The sequence below is a fragment of the Hibiscus syriacus genome, unplaced genomic scaffold (genome assembly GCF_006381635.1).
Source record: "Hibiscus syriacus cultivar Baekdansim isolate YM2019G1 unplaced genomic scaffold, ASM638163v2 tig00111566_pilon, whole genome shotgun sequence".
Lineage (NCBI taxonomy): Eukaryota > Viridiplantae > Streptophyta > Magnoliopsida > Malvales > Malvaceae > Hibiscus > Hibiscus syriacus.
In genome coordinates, this window is record NW_024063122.1 from 199,212 (window position 1) to 219,422 (window position 20,211).

Here is a 20,211-nt window from a genome sequence, read left to right on the forward strand (position 1 = left end):
TTGAAAATTTTAATTATATCATATTTTAAAAGAATTTTAATTAAGTCTATCAAAACTTTAAAATTTTTAATTAAATCTTATTTTTTAAAATTTCAATTATCCTAAAGCATTTGCTAAGATCTGCTACTGTATATTTATATAAATTTAGATATATTAATATTTTATTTTGTGTAAAATTTAATATGTTTTATAGGATAATTATTCGACATAAATTTTTTTAATTCCATATGAGAAGTTAATAAATTGTCATGTACCTTTAATTATATTTAAATAAATATATAGACACATATTTGTTTCTTAATCCATCACATAAAATTAAAATATACAATATATTTCTATTAATGTATCGAATAATCATTCATTTGTATATTTATATCAATTATAATCATTCCATGTTTAAAATTAGTAAATCTAATTACACATTGTGATATATATATATATATATTGTGTTTGATGGAAGCCACTTTTAGCTAAATATTTCAATATTCAATACAAAATTTAATTAAATTAATTCGTATAATATATATTTCCCATAATTTTATTAAATATATTTTTTATTAATAATAAATATAAAATTTATATATATTAGATTAAAAACTTTTCATTTATGAGTGTTTTATAAAAAAATTAATTTCGGGTGGGATTCATTCTAAAAGGCCTCTACGGTCGATATTGAAAGGTTAAATTGACGTTTTCTTAGCAATTATATATAAAAGATTAGTGAAATGGCATAGTGTGGGAACTGTTTAATGGATGGGAAAGTAGGGTTTGTCCAAAAGCTAGATGGAGACCAATTATTATGTTTTTATTATTGCAATGTTTGAAGAAGATGGTGACTGGGGTATAGATATTTCGTGGTAACATACATACGTAGCCGAACACCATCCCCGCATTTCAACGGATCATGCCATTTTATGTTGGGATTTGTGAGTCGTATTTTTTAATATACCGACAGATCCAAAAATATTTAAGAGCGGATATATATATATATATATATATATATATATATATATAATAACATAAAAATATAAAATTTTGAAGTGAATACAATTAAAAAAATAAATAATAAATTAAAGAAAATTTAAATTTTAGAGTGGACATTTAAAACATACATCCATCACTTCTTGAGTGAGGTTTTTTGATATGTATATAAAGAGGTAAAATCTAGTTATATAATGCAAAATTCAAATTTTATAGTGATTTACGACTAGTTATTTAAATAAAATTAATGATAAAGATTAATAATTAAAAATGATAAGATTTTTGAGTAAAAAAGTGACTAATGAGAGTATGTCTTATTCTCAATCATTGAATTTGTTTAATCCAATGAGCCTAAATCAGTGTATAATTTTTAAAATTTTTACTAATTTAAGAATATTGAATTAACTAATTTTATTGAGTGAGATTAAAATTTTTTAAATTGAAGATAATTTACTCTTCTTTTTCCCTTATAAACTTCTCCTCATTTTCTTTTCTTAATCTTAATATTATATTTTCATTCATCTAACCATCTTAAATTCGTGTTAAAGTATCTTAAACCTTATTTAATCTCAAGCCCTAAAATCTAAAACTATAAACCTTAAATATAAACTCTAAATTCTAAATCCTAATATCCTAAACTCAAACAATAAATTATAACTAGTACACAAGATATTAAAATAGTTAGATTTCTGTAAAATTTAAACTAAAGTTTACACAATATGTGTATCAAATAATGTTCTTGTATATATATTTTGATTAAGTTAATGTGATTATAAAATAATATTTGTTCTAAATACTATAAATCATTTGATAATAAATGTTTAATAACTCTGTTGTAGTCCCTGATGCTCAAATACATAACCTCTAAAAATAACAATAATTTGTTTATTTACTAAAATAGTTTGATTCGTGCATATATTTTCTATATATTATATACGAGGTAGCGACTTAAAGTGTATATAGGTAAGTTGAAGATGGTAATGGATTAGTCCCTCAAAGTTCACTCTTTCTAATATAAATAAAAATCAATTTTGAGAAATAAAAAAATGCCTTTTTTTCAAAAAGGAATATAAAATTTAAATGAAAATTTTTCCATAAATAAAAATTCTAATTATAAATTCTACGTAATAAGTTACGTACATGATAGAGGGTTTATTAGCGAATCATATCAAACAACCATAATAATAAAAAGAAGTGTTGTTCTTTCTAAATGTTTTACTTTTTAAGAAATTATGTTTGTAAGATGTATTTTTATTATCAATTGGACCTTAATGATAAAAGGAAATGTTATTCTTCCTAAATATCCTACGTTTAAACAGTTTCGTTTATAAGATGTATTTTTATTATCAATAACCAAAAAGGATAATATATATTATTTTGTAATTACTATAAACTATTAAAAAGAACACATAATAATAAAATTATCCCAAACATTTACAACCACGTTTTTATATGTCATGTCATTACTTTTAAGTGACGTGATATATATCATATTATTAATTAAATACATGTGATAATATTACGTCAGTAATATGTTGATCATTAATTAATTAATAATAAATTAAAAATAATAATATTTTGATAAAAATTAAAATATTAAAAGTTAAAATGTAAAAAATAAATGAAAATGAAAATAATTATTTATATAAATCTTATCATTATGTCCAAAATAATTATGTCATCGACATATATCATATAATTAATTAAGCATATATAAAATATTATACCAGTAACATATTGATCGTTAATTAACTAATAATTTTTAAAAAATAATATTTTAATTAAAAATTTAAAATATTAAAAGTTAAAATGTAAAAAGTAAATAAAAACAAAAAATATTATTTATGTAGATCTTATCATTCTGACCAAAATCAATTGAGTTGAGTCATAATATTTCAAAAAGAGAAAATAACCTTAGTGACTAAAAATGCCTTATAATATACGATTTTAACTATTTTTTTTGGATTTGTCAAAATGACCAACTAAATCGCAATGCGATCGATAATTCTTAACGCGATCTCCGGTATCACAAATTAGTTTCCAGATTCGCAACGCGAACATCGACAATCGCTACGCGAACTTGGACTATCGCAACGAATTTATTCTAAGTTCGTTGCGATAGTCGAAGTTCGCGTTGCGATTTATTCCAAGTTCGCGTTGCGATAGTCCAAGTTCGCGTTGCGATTTATTCCAAGTTCGTTGCGATAGTCGAAGTTCGCGTTTCGATTTATTCCAAGTTCGTTGCGATAGTCCAAAATCGCAACGACTGGTGGTATTGCATTTGTTTCTTAAGAATTTTCTCTAAAAAGATAGTATTCGCGCGGACGTGTCGAAGACACGTATTATCACGACCACGACCACGAGACGGACGACGGCGGCGGCAGCGGCCCGCGAGAGTCCCCCTTGTTCTCTATCACTCAACAAGGAAGTAGGAAAGCCAAGCCTTAAATACCATTCCCAATAGTGTTTCAAATACTATGTGTGATTGAGCATTACCAACACTTGTTCCCAATACTATGTGGGATTGAGCCTTAAATAGTGATATTATTTGTGAATTATAGTTAATGACTTTAGTATTTGTATGAAAAGTATTTGTGGTTCGTTTAGTTTTCATGCAATTCTAATTTATTTTCAATTGATTGTAATTGTACGATAACAATTTTTTTTTATTCTCGCGAGTGATGCAATTGTTTTTGAATGTTTTGCTTAAAATTACAATAATCGCGATTGATTGTAGATTGACTTTTAATTATGACATATTTAATCGTATAATACTAATGCAATTGGTTGGTGATTTAGTTGTTTTAAGGTGCATGATTGTTAATTGTTTCATGAATAATCACATAGTATTGGAAACAAGTGTTGGTAATGCTCAATCCCACATATTATTGGAAATACTATTGGGAATGGTATTTAAGGCTTGGCTTTCCCACTTCCTTGTTGAGTGATAGAGAACAAGGGGACTCTCGCACGCCGCCGCTGCCGCTGTCCGTCTCGTCTCGTCTCGGGTCGTGGTCGTGGTCGTGGTTGTGGTAATACGTGTCTTCGACACGTCCACGCGAGTACTATCTTTTTAGAGAAAATTCTTAAGAAACAAATGCAATACCATCAGTCGTTACGAATTTGGAATAAATCGCAACGAACTTGGACTATCGCAACGAATTTGTAATAAATCGCAACGCGAACTTCGACTGTCGCAACGCGAACTTCGACTATCGCAATGCGAATATGTAAATCGCAATGCGATAGTCGAAGTTCGCGTTACGAATCTGGAAACTGATTTGCGATACCGGAGATCGCGTTGCGAATTATCGATCGCATTGCGATTTAGTTGGTCATTTTGACAAATCCAAAAAAATTTGATTAAAATCGTATATTATAAGACATTTTTAATCACTAAGTTATTTTCTCTTTCAAAAATTACGTATGGTCACATATATTCATCGTACATACGTAACTTGAGATTACCAAGCCCAATTTCGTACTTTCCTAACTGTACGGTACAGTTCACGTAATTTAATTTTTCGAAAAGGGTTAATTTGGTAATTGGAAATCGTTACTAAAGGATATGCAAAGCGATCTTTACGGGACGATCTTCATTCATCGCCGAGTTTACCAGAAACTTTGCTCTTGATTTGTTTTCCTTTTTAAATTTTGGAGCGAAAATTGTTGCGAGTAATGCAAGAAATCCACTCGATCGACGGTGGCTGCATACTTAGCGGCGGCCACGGCGGCGGAGAAAGAAGGCTACGGCCGCACAGCCACCAAACACTCAAGTGTCCACGTTGCGACTCTCTCAACACAAAATTCTGTTACTACAACAACTACAACTTCTCTCAGCCACGTCATTTCTGCAAGAGCTGCCGTCGTTACTGGACGAACGGTGGCATCCTCCGTAACGTCCCCGTCGGCGGTGGTTGCCGCAAGGCCAAGCGCACGAAAACCAAAGCTTCATCAGAAACCACCACGGTTGTTGCCTCGTCTTTGCCGCACCCAGAGCAACAACACCTTGAGCAAGCTAAAGCGAATTCTCATTCTAGCAGCGAGTGTTCGAGTCTCACCGCAACGAATTCCAACGCTGCAGTGACTAACAACAACAACAAAAGCAACGTTAACAACAACGGTTATGGTGGTGGCACAGCGGAGGCGGAGCCGGTGATAACTTCTCATGCTAACTTGATAAATGTAAGCGAGCCGAAGTTTTATGGAAATCCTAATAATTTAGGGTTCGAGCCAGAATTGCTGGAACAAGGATCGGACTGCGGGATATTTTCAGGAATTGGGGGTTTTACGAGTTTGATTACATCATCAAACGATGAAACGTTGTCGTTTGGTTTTGACAAGTTATTAAATGATGGACAGTGGCAGCAGCAACAGCATCAGCAACAAAAGATGATGAGCGTGGGAGGGGAGGAATTCACGGGGGGATTTCTTGATCAGACGGTGCAGGTTGAGCTATCGAATATGGCTAGTAGATCAGGGAATGGAGTTGGAGCGTTGGATTGGCAACGGAATGGAGATCAAGGGTTGTTTGATCTTCCTGACGATCTTGATAAGGCATATTGGAGTCAAGCTCAGTGGACTAATGAAGACCATCATACTCTCTATCTCCCGTAAATTATCTCTGACTCCTTCCCCATCCCCCCTTTCCAATTATTTATTTTTACTACAAAGCTTAAAAAATAATCAAAGAACGCCTCAAGGGTTAAGGTAGGATTTAACCTTACTTTTCCTTTATTAATTGTGATAATATCGTCAAAAGTGTGTAATCTATAGAGTTATATGGGTATATGAATGTAACTGTTTCTTCCTTTTGTAAAATTTTAAATATTTTCTTTCATTTTTATAGAAATGAAGTTTTATTTGGGTGATTTCTCCAACCAGTTTGATTCTTTCTTGTATTTACATGCTCTGCTTCATTTCCTTTGTTGTCTACATGTTATTACTATGATTTTTACTATTTTGATGTATCTGAACTCCAAGTTAAATTGATCACAATATTGAGAAAAAAAATAGTGTCCGTTGTTTTTCTATTGATAGTTTTATTTTTAGCTTTGTGCATGGTATTAATGGTAGTCATCAGCATCAGCATCATCAGTAATCTCAGTTTTAATTAATTAATTAAGTATATTAGTATATTAATGGAGGAAGAGATAGGATAGAAACTGTTAAGAGCGTACGACTACTCCTATGGTCCTTGTGTATGAAAGATAGAATTGGTAGGGAAGTAGTTTTTGGCGGGTCCTGGAGGAGTTAGTGACTAGTCCCATGCGTGATTATGACTCCACCGTGGGAGGTGACGAGACACCGGGCCAGGTTGACCACCTCCACCCTGACGGAGCGGAGGGTCGGTTTATCCTTCCTTCACCACTCTTTGTAGTGTTCGTCCTGGTATGCAGTGATATTATGATCATTATTTTTTGATTCAATATATTCATGATGATGACGACGATGATGACAGTGTTGATGAAGGAATGGGGTCAGGGTACGGGGAGAGGTGGTCTTAGTTCTCACTCCGCCCACTACCAGATAAGTCATGAATCAGTTTTGTGTGTTCTCTTGATCTTTTCGGATTCACGACTCATCTGGTGGGAAAGTGAATTTCCCATGTCACACTGTCGCATTGCATCTTAATTATAAATCAATGCCCTGTCGATGAAAGCATGATTGATTGATGATGCACTAGAATGGGATGGGGTTTCAGTGGTTTCTTTGAATCATTTGTGCGCATTAAATGTGTGGTTTTGAACCATTGGACTTTTGGGTAAGGTGTGGAAGTAGTGGGGGTTAAATTAGGTGAGGATTTTTTTTGTGGTCCCATATGGAGGTGGAAATCGACATCTTTGCAAAACTAGACTTGGAGGGGGGGGGGGGTTAAGTTTTGGGCGGCTATCTCCTTACCAAAACAATGATAAGAAGATTGCCTTTGCTACAAAGTCTAAACTTAGGGAGGGTTATCATCATCAACTTGGGTAGGAGTTAGGGTGGACCACTACTGGTCCTGGACCTGCTCCTCTGCTGTCCTTCAAGTTTGGCCAAATGTTGATGCTCATGGGTCCTGTGGTCGGTCAAAATTTACAGCTCAAAACCACCTTTGCTTAATCGAAACTTCATTGTCTATTCGTTTAAGCTTGAAAGATCATATTCAATTTTTGAAGAACCTTGGACATATATTTTCATTCTAGGGTAGTTATAATATATGTTCCTTTTTCTCAGATCTCAATTCATTGTACTCTGAACTATACATGAATAATTTTTCATTTTAAGTTGTCCTTTAATGTACAATACATCATTACTGTACCATCAATCTCAGAGTTGTGTGAATTAAATTTTAGAAGAAGGACAAGAAATGAAAACGTTGGCCATTGCTATGAGACGCCCTGATAGAGAAACATGACCGAGTTTGGCTTGACAGTTTATAATCATGGGAGCTGCCATTGCCAATCTGCCATTTTTGTTTTAAACAGATGCCCCCAACCAGCATGATATAGATTTCCTTCAGGAGCAGCAAAAGTCTATGGTCAAGTGATAAACGGCAGAGATTTTCCCGTTTGAGTTTCGACCTGGCTCGACTTCAGAATAGTCAGAATTTGGGGTGTCTATTTCTCTCTCTCTCTCAGTGAGATCATTGATTTTTCACAAGGTCAAAGATTTCTCCATTTTTCTTAATATTCTTTGAGTTTGCTATAATTGGTGAAGTAGTGAAGGTGAAATATCTGAGTAAGCAGTCAGTTGAAGACCAACATAGACGATTGGGCGCGAACGTTGCCTTGATAGCCAAATGGAAGGATCATTTAGAGATTTCTCTCAACACTGTGGCCATAGATGGAGATTGAAAGCTAGCACCTCAAAAGGTTGGCACATGGAGGTGGTCCTTCACTCAATGACGCCTTCCTACGTGATCTTGGTCACTGATTTTGATGTGCCAGAAGTTAGTAAGCATCCTCACTAGATGGATCATTGTGAATTTACTGTGTCTGATGCAACTGATACCGTGTCTCCTGATTCAATTTCTTACACAAATAGACTAAACTTGAATTGGTTTCATTTTCTTGCCATCAAATTTAAAGAATTTGATCAACTTGTTGACGTTACAGATCTGCAGCTGAGGCAAGTGTGAGACCAGCAAATGCATAATCCTACAGGCTACTGGGGTATTCTCTTTTGAAAATCAGGGTTTGAGATTGGATGGACTGGTTTTTCATTAAAAAAATTTAGCGTCGAGTCAAGGTTGGATTTATCCCCCCAGATAAATTCAAGGCTAAAAGGTTTTGTGTTTTTATCGATAAAAAACCGGGTTGTTGTCGGCATGAGCACAAAATCGCCCTTTCCGATTGTCATCCCTGTTCAAATGAGAAGAAGATAAATATAATCACTTGCTTTCTGAGAAAACAACTGTGAATCTCACAATATCCAAATGTGTACAAAGATCTGAAAGTAAAGAGGCGGCGTTGATTTGCTCGTCAAAGGCGACACAAGTTACCACATCTTAGCTGGACATGTGAGATGAAAGCATAGTTATGGCATGAAAATGAAAGGAAGCAGCAACGCACTCTGGGACAATACACTCTTCCATATGGAATGCCGTAAGCAGCAAGGGAGTTTCAGCCTTGCCTACGACCGTCTCTGTCTATGTCCATTTCCGTCATAATCGAGCATGACTGCCGTTTTTTTTAAGTCACCTCCGGACTCAAAAGCACCATTGCTGAACATTATTGATTCTCAGGTAAAACTTGTCTTGCAAATCTGGAATAGCAGATGAGAAATGTAGCGGTCATTGACAGTACAAAGAGACAAAAGACAATCATTGTCCTACTTGTTTTTTACACCATTGTTGAAAAGCATGATGTTTTCGGAATCCTGCATAGTACACACGTGAAAATTGAATGTTTTATTAGATTTACTGTTAAAGGAAAGAAGCAATTGAAGAGTCACACACAGCAGAGACAACAGGTTCTCCAACTTTGGTGCTTCCTAGGCCGTCTCGGGTCAGCTTCCGCCATTCTTACAGTTTCACAATCAGCCATTGTTGTTTTTCGGGATAACTGAGAAAAGCACAATGAAAAATGATGTAGAGGGAACACGTTACATGGGAAAAGCAAAAGAATGAGAACTGGAAGTGCTATTTGTCATAACGTTTCCCTCGGAGATTTGTTAGACTTAAAAAAATTAATTCGGGGAAAGATGATGAACTTTAGGTTTGAAATAATTTGATTTTGGAGTCTCCATCAACCTTTAAATTAGGTAGGTTGGATATCTAAAATATCATTTTATCGAGTTCAGAAAAATCATTAAAAAGACGAAAAATGGTATGCGTTTTACCAAAAATTCATTTTTAAGAGTTCGGGAGTTGATTACCTGTGGGGAAGGGTGAGCACCCCACAACGCCCAAGTTTAGTACCTAAACGATTATATAATGTCTAAATGTTGGAAAATTACAAACTCGAAAATATATTTAAATTACGATCATTCTATTCATTCGAATTTATTTAAAAGATCTCAATTTTCAAAAAAAAAAAAAACTAAAACAATGTTGGTTTTGCAAATAAGGAAATAAAAATTTGATGACAAGTGATAAATGCAGCGAGTACACAAAATTAAAGAGCTCAAACCATATTTTATCGAATAAAGCCGTTTATTTAACCTAAAAATTATAATTATTTTTATAAGAAAAATCAAATCATTTTGTACGAACAATTATTGAAAATGTATTTCCTTTATAGCAAGGAGATGTTTTCATGGATTTCCCTCACAAAATGGTGTTTCTTTATTTTTATGGATGATATAGTTTAAAAGAGTATAGTGTTGAGTTAATAGATCGACGAATCGGCCAAGAGGTGGTGAATTGACAATAAAAATTTCGGTGAAAGCTTTTGCAGAAAATAGAAAATAATTGTACAGCGATTTAGAGTGGTTCGACTTTCTCAACATAAGTCTACATTCACTACCTTAGCTATCTACACTAAGGATTTTCCACAAATTCACTAATTTGTCTTTCTTTTGAGGACAAAGTGTAACCTTACAAATCCCTCAAGAATTATACCCCAAATTCTTGAGAACACTCTCTCCCAAAGAGAATGATACAAATTTCGCAAACTTACAGAAAAACTCACAAGGTAAATTGTTTGCACAATTCTAGAACAAAGAAAGAACACTCAAGAATGAATACAATTGAGTACAAATGGTGTTTTTGAAAGCAAAATGAATATTGAATGAAAAATATGCTTGAATAGCTCAAACTTGATGTTTTAAAGCTTTCTCTTTGATTCTCTCTCAATTGTTGTTTCTTGTTATTGATCAATGGCTCCTAAGCTTGTTGAAATACACCTTGGATCACTTCTGAACGTTGGGGATCATTGGTGAAATCAATAGAACCGTTATAGTGTAATTATCTATTAATAAAACAGTTGGGAGCATGTGTGCATCGATGCATATACAAGGTGCATCGGTACACTATGTGTAAAATTCAAATATTTCGACCGTAATAAGACTTTGTGCATCGATACACTAGGAGTGCATCGATGCATTAATTGCATTCGATGTTTCAAAAAAGCCTGGAGTGCATCGATGCATGATATGTTCATCGGTACACAAAATCAATTCGATGTTTCAAAACATTCAAGAGTGCATCGATGCATGCCTTGTGCATCGGTACACAAAATGCACTCGGAATTCAATTTATTCAAGAGTGCATCGATGCATTAGATGGTGCATCGGTACACTACTTTGAAAAATTTATATTTTGGCTCGTTTTTGTTCGAAATACTTTGTGAAAATTATTTCAAAAAATATTTTAAGTATGAAACACAATTTTACACTTTAGTAAGATTTGAAATTGACCTTTGAAATCCTTGGAGTAATATTTGTGATATTTGAATAATTAAATCGAATATACTTTGAAAATGATTTATAAAATCTTAAAATTCATTTATACTTAATTTGTTATATCGAAACATCAAAATGTTTTCAACAATCTCCCCTTTTTGATATAACAAAAAATTTAAGAAAATTTTAAGATTTTCTTTGTAACACATTTTTTAAAAGAAATTTTGTAAAATTACTAATTACTCCCTTACTCCCCTTTACTATGACACATCTTCTCCCCCCTTTTTGTTAAATAAAAAAGACTCTAAAACGTTTTTAAACAAGGGTCTTGAAAATTTAGCCAAATGATTTTAAATAAATATAGCTTAAGCTGCTAAGATAAAAAATAAGAGAGAGGTTAGCCATTAGTTTTCATAACTCAATATTCATAAACGAATGCGAAATGGCAGAATTGGTCATATTCTATTATGATGTAAATGATGCAAAAATTAATATCAAATTCAAACAAACTGAATATATATATGTATATATATATATATATATATTAAGTTCAAACATCCAAAGCATTCAAGTTCAAACATTCAACATCCATAACAATCCAAAATCATCAAAAGTTTTAACAATAAGTTTGAAGTTCAATTCAAGCAAACTAAAGCAGAGCAAGGCAAGGTCTAAACCATAGGAGGATTGGGAGGAGGTGGTATCGTGCTCGCATCTCGAGTGTGAACGAATCTAAACGATTGTTCATCTCCTGTTGTCTAGCCTCTATAGCAGTGAGATGGGACTCCATGGATGCAAACCTCAGATCAAACAACTCTAAGAATGATAAAAAATATGGAGACGTTTGATCCTCTTGCTGTGGCAACGCGTCCTCGGGTGCTTCATCGTCAATGTCGTCGATATCTTGCATTAGTTACTGAAACTCCGTATCATCGTCCGCTGCCGGTGTGAGTGGAGGAGGAACTCATGAAGAGCTAGCTCCCGGAGTTTGCTCAGTGGGACGATAAACCCATTGACCCATTTCTTTATCCTTTTTCCATCCCGATTTCTTTAAGGAAGTAAGATTAATTTGGTTCTGAAGAGGATAGGAATATCAACCGAGACCTTAAGCCCTAGTTTGATAAATATATTAGAAAGAAGACAATCGTAAACTAAAGTTTCTATATTTTTAGAAGGAATAACATTTACGGTATCGACAAGCTCACCAAAAATAATTTTTGGAAAATTAATTTTCTTATTATGTTGGATACAATGTATCCACCATAAATCTATGACCCTAAGGGAAGAGTACCTACCTCCGGATGGTCTAAACCACCAAGAGATCATTAAATGAAGGAATCTCTCATGGTGAGTTCGTAAGGTACTAACACTACCATTAGATTGATAGGGAGTTACCACAATATCTCTCTCATTATCTATCCCATCATTGTCTAAACCAAATACATTAGCGATTGTGTCCGAGTCAATATAAATGGTTTGACCTAAAAGGTAGGATCTAATTGCTATAGTTTCGGATTGACGTGCATTTTGGACACAGACCGCATTGGAGTAGAAAATGCAGACTAATTATTAATAGACAATGGGCTTAATTTGGCATAATTTATCAAACTTCCAAGATCGAAGGATAGGAAGATATTCGAAGTTAATATCCTCCATTGCTTGAATGGAAGGGATACGTTTTTCTCAGATTTTGTACGATTGGAAATGACTAACGAACCTATCATATAATTCATCTCGACGACGACCGGGTTAGTTGACGCAAGAGTTGAGAATGGTAAATTCGGGTTCGTTTGGGTTTGGATTTTGTGGTGGAGGAGGAATGGACGCTCAGTTTTGACTTGAGCGACTCGAAGACGACCTAGGACGTTTAGGATTTGACATGGTTTAAGAAATCGAAATAGGATGGATACCTGCAATTTTGAAACACATGTATGCAATATAATCAACCCTAAAACTCAATTGAGTCCGCAATAGTCAAGGTTCTCTAAACCGAATCCTAATGGGCAAAGTTTTGAAAACTATTTGAAAATAATTTTTGACAATCATAATACATATAGTTTCCATAAAAACAACATAATTGAATTAAAAACATCAATTAAACTAATAATTTTCGATTTTTTTATTTCAAAATTTAAAAATAATTTGAAAAATTGTGTGTTTTTTACGAAATTGGTTGTAAAGTTTAGTTTCTAAACACTAAACAATCAATGCCCGATAATTTGTTCAACCTAAAACTAACCAAAATTAATCCTAAGTTCAAAACACAATAAAACAGGGGTTTTAGAAAATATTACCTTGAAGTTTGGATTTGAGTAAGAATGAGATGATGTTTTGCACGATTTAATGATAGTAGCAGGAATGAAGTTGAAATGCAAGAGGATTCCGATTGAATTTCTTTAGTTTGAAGCCATTTTAGAGAGTAGGGTGAGAGAGGAGTGCAGCAGTAGAGAGGTTTAGAGTTTAGGGGTTTTGAAAATATAAGAAAAATAAACCCAAAACCCGACGGGTGTATCGATGCACAACAGAGTGCATCGATACACATTCAAGGAGTACATTGGTGCATTTTCATGATGTATCGATGCACATTCAAGGGATGCACCGATGCACTGTTTAGTGTATCGATGAATTAAGCACAAAAATGTCAAAAATCCGTTTTAAGCAGTCAAAATGCTAAATTAATTAGTTCTAGTGGTATTTGCAACTTATAGATTGAAAATTAACTATGTTTAATCAATCAATTAAATTTATCCTTAAACATTATTTGAACATATAATTAATTCTCACTAAGAATCATAAACTCCCCCTAACTAATGGAAAAGAACGCAATCAAAAGTGTTATTTTTATAAGCATTTTTCAATCTAAATTAAAAGTGCTAAAATTATTTTAAACACTAAGTGAAGTTAGGTTAGTTAAACCTAATTCTCTCCTAAGTTTCCAAAATCTTTCTTTATCTAAAGGTTTTGTAAAAATATCTGCTAATTGATGCAAAGTATCAACATATTCTAGAACTATATCTTCTTTAGCGACATGATCTCTAATAAAATGATGTATAATTTCAATATGCTTAGTTCTAGAGTGTTGGATGGGATTTTTAGTTAGACAAATAACACTAGTATTGTCACACTTGATAGGTATGATACATACTTCAATTCCATAATCTAAAAGTTGTTGTTTCATCCATAAAACTTGTGCACAACAACTACCCGCTAAAATGTATTGTGCTTCAGTGGTAGATAATACAACACAATTTTGTTTCTTTGAAAACCATGAAATCGACATATTTCCTAGGAATTGACAAGTACTGGAGGTGATTTTCCTATCTATTTTGCATCCTCCATAATCCGCATCAGAGAAGGCATGCAAGCTAAAGGTAGAGTCTCTAGGATACCAAAGTCCTAAACTAGGAGTGTCTTTAAGGTATCTAAAGATTCTCTTAACAGCTAGTAAATGTGATTCCTTAGGGCATGATTGAAATCTAGCACATAAGCAAACACTAAACATAATGTCCGGTCTTCTTATGGTTAGATAAAGCAAAGAGCCAATCAATGACCTATACAATTTAACATTCACACATTTACCTCCTTCATCTTTGTCAAGTTTTGTAGAAGAGCTCATTGGGGTAACATGAGGTTTCCCATTTTCCAATCCAAACTTCTTAAGCATATCCTTGACGTATTTTGCTTGATTGATGAAGATGTCATCTTTTCTTTGCTTGATTTGGAGTCCCAAGAAAAATGAGATCTCCCCCATCATGCTCATCTCGAATTCACTCTGCATTAGCTTAGAAAATTCTTGGCAAAGAGTATCATTAGTAGAACCAAATATTATATCATCAACATAAATTTGAACTACTAATAAATCTTTACCTTTATGCTTTAAAAACAGTATAGTGTCAACCTTCCCTTTTGAAAAACCTTTTTCAATTAAAAAATTTGACAATCTTTCATACCAAGCTCTAGGAGCTTGTTTTAAACCATAAAGTGCTTTTGTTAATTTAAAAATATGATCTGGAAATTTTGAATCTTCAAAACCTGGAGGTTGTTCCACATACACTTCTTCTTTTATAAAACCATTTAAAAATGTACTTTTAACATCCATTTGATATAATTTAAATTCATTGAAACATGCAAATGTTAATAACATTCTAATTGCTTCTATTCTAGCTATAGGAATGTATGTTTCATCATAGTCTATGCCTTCTTCTTGAGTATAGCCTTGAGCAAGAAGTCTAGCATTGTTCCTCATTATATTACCACTTTCATCAAGCTTATTCCTAAACACCCATCTAGTACCTACAGTAGATTTATTACTAGGCCTTTCAACTATGTTCATACTTTACTTCTCTCAAATTGATTTAACTCTTCTTGCATAGCATTAATCCAATGTTCATCATTTAATGCTTCTTTAATATTCTTCGGCTCTATGCATGAGGTAAATGCAACATAATTACATATATTTCTAAGAAAATATCGATTTGTTACCCCTTTTGATGGATCACCTATTATTTCACCATCCTTGACATAGTTGTACTCTCTTGGGTAAGAGACTTCCCTTTCTTCAATGGTTGGATTCTCTGAGTTTCCTCATCTTTTGTCTCTTTCTTTGATGATGGTTCTCCAACGTCATGTCTAACGTCATTTGTGTGTATAATACCTATATCATCATTCACACAAGAATCCATCATCAGAAGGAGATTATCATCGAAAATAGTATCTATAGACTCTTCTACAACTAAAGTTCTTTTATTAAATACCCAATAAGCTTTAGAATTTAAGGAATAACCTAGAAAAATTCCTTCATCACTTTTAGCATCAAATTTGCCAAGATTTTCTTTACCGTTGTTTAAAACAAACATTTACATCCAAAAAGATGAAAATAACTAATGTTAGGCTTTTTATTTTTGAAAAATTCTTATGGAGTTTTCTTTAAAATTGGCCTAATCATTACTCGATTAATAACATAACAAGCGGTATTTGTGGCTTCAGCCCAAAAATATTTTGGCAAATTGTTTTTACAGAGCATGGTTCTAGCCATTTCTTCTAGAGTTCGATTTTTCCCCTCAACAACTCCATTTATTGAGGGGTTCTAGGTGCTGAAAAGTTATGACTAATACCATTAGAATTACAAAACTCAGTAAATCCAAGATTTTCAAATTCAGTTCCATGATCACTCTTAGCACTAGTTATAGAGTAACCTTTTTCATTTTGGATTACTTTTGAAAACGTGATGAATTTTTCTAATGCTTTATCTTTAGTACTTAAGAATAGAACCCAAGTATATCTAGAATAGTCATCTACCAAGACAAATGCATATTTTTTTCCACCCAAGATAGTGGTTCTAGATGGCCCAAAAAGATCTAAATAGATCAATTGTAATACTCTACTAGTGGATACATCATTAATGGATTTAAAAGAAACTCGCTTTTGTTTTCCTTTAGCACATGCATCACAGATTTTATCATTATCAAATTTTAGTTTAGGCAACCCTCTTACTAAATCTCCTTGAATTAATCATTGCAAAACACTCATACTGACATGTCTTAGTCTCCTAAGCCATAACCAACTATCATGCTCATCCTTAGCAACTAGGCATAAATTAGTCATATCTATAGAATCTAAATGCACCATGTATATGTTTCCTATTCTATGGCCAACAAGCATAATCTGATTAGATGCAATGTCAATGACTTTACAACCATTAGTTTCAAACATGGCATTGAATCCCTTGTCGTATAATTGACTAATACTCAATAGATTATGCTTTAATCTATTCACATATAAAACATTATTGATTTGTATAGAAGAGGTATTACCTATAGTGACTATACCTTCAATGTGACCTTTTGAATTATCACCAAAAGTCATATCTCCTCCATTTTTGACGCTAAGCTCTATAAACCGACTCTTGTCTCCGATCATGTGTCTTAAGCATCCACTATTAAGGTACCATGAGTTTGAACTTGTTTCTCGTGCCTTGTAGCAATGCTCCATTCCCTACAAACATAGATTAATTTTTTATTTTTGGTACCCAATTTCTTTTGGGTCCATATTCATTAGTACTTAAAAATTCTAGACCCCTTAGGTATCCACTTATGTAGGATATCCTTATCTTTAGTAGTAATGAGTTCTTTAAGAACCCATATACTTCTAGCTATTTTTCCATTAGAGGTTCTTTGGGGACCTCTATGATTGTAGTGTTTAGAACTTTTTCTAACAAAGTTGGATTTTGAAATTTCTCCATTTTCAAAACATTTTATTCCAACTTTATCAAAAGAAGTTTTAAGATCATCAATTTTCCTTTGATGATCATCATTGACCTTTGAAAGTAAATTATTCAAATCAGAATTTTTCTTTTCAAACTCATTTAGTTTGATTTGCAAATCTTTAATTTTACTTTCAAGATCATTGTTGGTCTTGGATATGAGATTTTTTTTTCATTTTCAATTTTAAAATATCATCTTTGTATTTTAAAAATAATTTCTCATAATCCGAAGCCAACCCAGTATATTCCTCTATTAACTCATCATAAGAGTAATCTTCAAAATTAGATAAGTTAGAGGTTACCTGAGAGTTTTCCTCGATGGCCATCAAGCACAAGTTTGCTACTTCTTGTTCCTCTTCCTCAGAACCTTCATCATCGCTCCATGTAGCCACATGAGCCTTGTGCTTCTTCTTGGATTGACCTTTTTTCTTCAATTGCGGGCAATCATATTTGACATGACCCAATTTTTTGCACTCATAGCAAATAATAGGGTCTTTCTCCTTCGGTTCATTTTTGAAGCCTTCGTTTCGTTTGAATTTTCTTCCTCGGTTGGGCCTCATTAATTTTCTGAACTGTTTGGCAAATAATGCCATTTCCTCATCATCGTCATCTTCATCCGAATCATGCTCATCCTTTGTGGATTTAAGAGCAACTCCAATGTTTGTCTTCTTCTCTATCTCATTCTTTGGCTCGTCTATTTTCTCAAGGTCTACCTCTTCTTGTAGCATCATTTCATGTGTGAGGAGAGAACCAATAAGCTCATCGAGGGTTAAAGATTTTAAATTTTTAGCCTCGATGATCAATGTCTTATTTGATTGTCAAGCTTTCGGAAGAGAGTAAACTAACTTCCTTACAAGCTTGTCATTTAGAATGATTTCTCCATATCGTGGAGAATCTATCCGTCATAGCTTTGATATCTTCATCTGGTTTCATCCTGAAAATTTCACAGCTATGAGTTAGAAGACTAATTTTAGATTCTTTTACCTCGTTTGTGCCTTCATGAGTGACTTGTAGTTTGTCCCATATCTCCTTGGCGGTTGTACAAGATGAAACTCTCCCGTATTCATTTGGTCCAAGAGCACAAAATATAATATGGATAGCCTTTGAGTTGAGCTGGAACATTCTTGTCTCTCCTTCACTCCACAATCTTGGATGAGTGAAAGGTTTGATGTATCCGTCTTCTATAATATTCCATGCTCCCATGTCACTTTCTTGAATGAAGTACATAATCATATTCCTTCAATAAGCATAATTAGCTCCATTGAAGAAAGGAGGCTTGTTAACGGGTAATGAATCAAGACCGAAGTCGAAGTTTGAAGCAAAGGCCATTGATGACTTGATTATCAATGTAACTCTTCCTGGATCTACTCAAGAGGTGATTAAACCTTCAAATGAGTCAAGTTTTGATACCAATTGTTGAGTTAATTGATTGACACATCGACCAAGAAGGGGTGAATTGGAAATAAAAAATTCGGTGGAAGTTTTTGCAGAAAATAGAAAATAATTGCACAACGATTTAGAGTGGTTCGACTTTCTCAACCAAAGTCTATGTCCACTACCTTAGCTATCCACACTAAGGATTTTCCACAAATTCACTAATTTGTCTTTCTTTTGAGGACAAAGAGTAACCTTACAAATCCATCAAGAATTATACCCCAAATTCTTGAGAACACTCTCTCCCAAAGACAACGATACAAATTTCGCAAACTTATAGAAAACCACACAAGGTAAATTGTTTGCACAATTTTAGAAAAAAGAAAGAACACTCAAGAATGAATACAATTGAGTACAAATGGTGTTTTTGAAAGCAAAATGAATATTGAATGAAAAGTATGCTGAATAGCTCAAACTTGATGTTTTAAAGCTTTCTCTTTGATTCTCTTTCAATTGTTGTTTCTTGTTATTGATCAATGGCTCCTAAGCTTGTTGAAATACACCTTGGATCACTTCTGAATGTTGGGGATCATTGGTGAAATCAATAGAACCGTTATAGTGTAATTATCTATTAATAAAACAGTTGGGAGCGTGTGTGCATCGATGCATATACAAGGTGCATCGGTACACTATGTGTAAAATTCAAATATTTCGACCATAATAAGACTTTGTGCATCGGTACACTAGGAGTGCATCGATGCATTAATTGCATTCGGTGTTTCAAAATAGCCTAGAGTGCATTGATGCATGGTATGTGCATTGGTACACAAAATCAATTCGATGATTCAAAACATTCAAGAGTGCATCGATGCATGCCTAGTGCATCGATACACAAAATGCATTCGAAATTCAATTTATTCAAGAGTGTATCGATGCATTAGATGGTGCATCGGTACACTACTTTGAAAAATGTATATTTTGGCTCGTTTTTTGTTCGAAATACTTTGTGAAAATTGTTTCAAAAAATATTTTAAGTATGAAACACAATTTTACACTTTAGTAAGGTTTGAAATTGACCTTTGAAATCCATGGAGTAATATTTGTGATATTTGAATAATTAAATCGAATATACTTTGAAAATGATTTATAAAATCTTAAAATTCATTTATACTTAATTTGTTATATCAAAACATCAAAATGTTTTCAACATATAGTATTATATTAATTTTTTTAGAAATGTTCAGATAAAATAATGCTTTTTGTGCGAATAATCCTCGGGAATGCATTTCCTTTGTCATTAGGAGACTTTTCCATAGATTCCCCTCACAAAAGACATTGCCTTATATTTATTTATATCAAAGATAAAAATAAAAATAGAACGAGATAAATAAAATACAATAATAAGATAAAAATAAAGCAAAAAATAAAAAGAAGACTATCGAGTACAAAAAATAACTTTTTGTGCAAAAATTTCGAAAGATACTTTCCCTTGTAGTTGGGAGGTGTCTTCATAGATCTCCATCACAATAAAATTTATCTTTTCTATATAAAAAAATAATGATTATATAAAAAATAAAGTTTGAATAATAATATAGATATGAAGATATGTGCATGAAAGGGTAGCAATAATAAAGATAACCAAGTTCGATTTCGAATCCCAAATATGGGTTAAACATAAGTAGCCTACTAACAAAGCAAGGGACCAACATTCAAATTTTATAAACCAACAACCAAGATTAAAATACCAGCCAAATAAGAGGATAAATAAA

General features: G+C 33.1%; 1 protein-coding gene across 1 annotated transcript; it reads left to right on the forward strand.

Moving 5' to 3' along the window:
- Nucleotides 1-4,581: 4,581 nt before the first annotated feature.
- LOC120165014 (dof zinc finger protein DOF5.4-like) lies at nucleotides 4,582-5,746 on the forward strand. The gene has a single exon (XM_039174614.1). The coding sequence runs from the start codon at nucleotides 4,660-4,662 to the stop codon at nucleotides 5,596-5,598; it is 939 nt and encodes a 312-aa protein (XP_039030545.1). The 5' UTR covers nucleotides 4,582-4,659; the 3' UTR covers nucleotides 5,599-5,746.
- Nucleotides 5,747-20,211: the final 14,465 nt, after the last annotated feature.

What these genes read in the sequence shown, in the direction of transcription:
- LOC120165014 (XM_039174614.1), top strand. Translation starts at nt 4,660, where the DNA reads ATGCAAGAAATCCACTCGATCGACGGTGGCTGCATACTTAGCGGCGGC.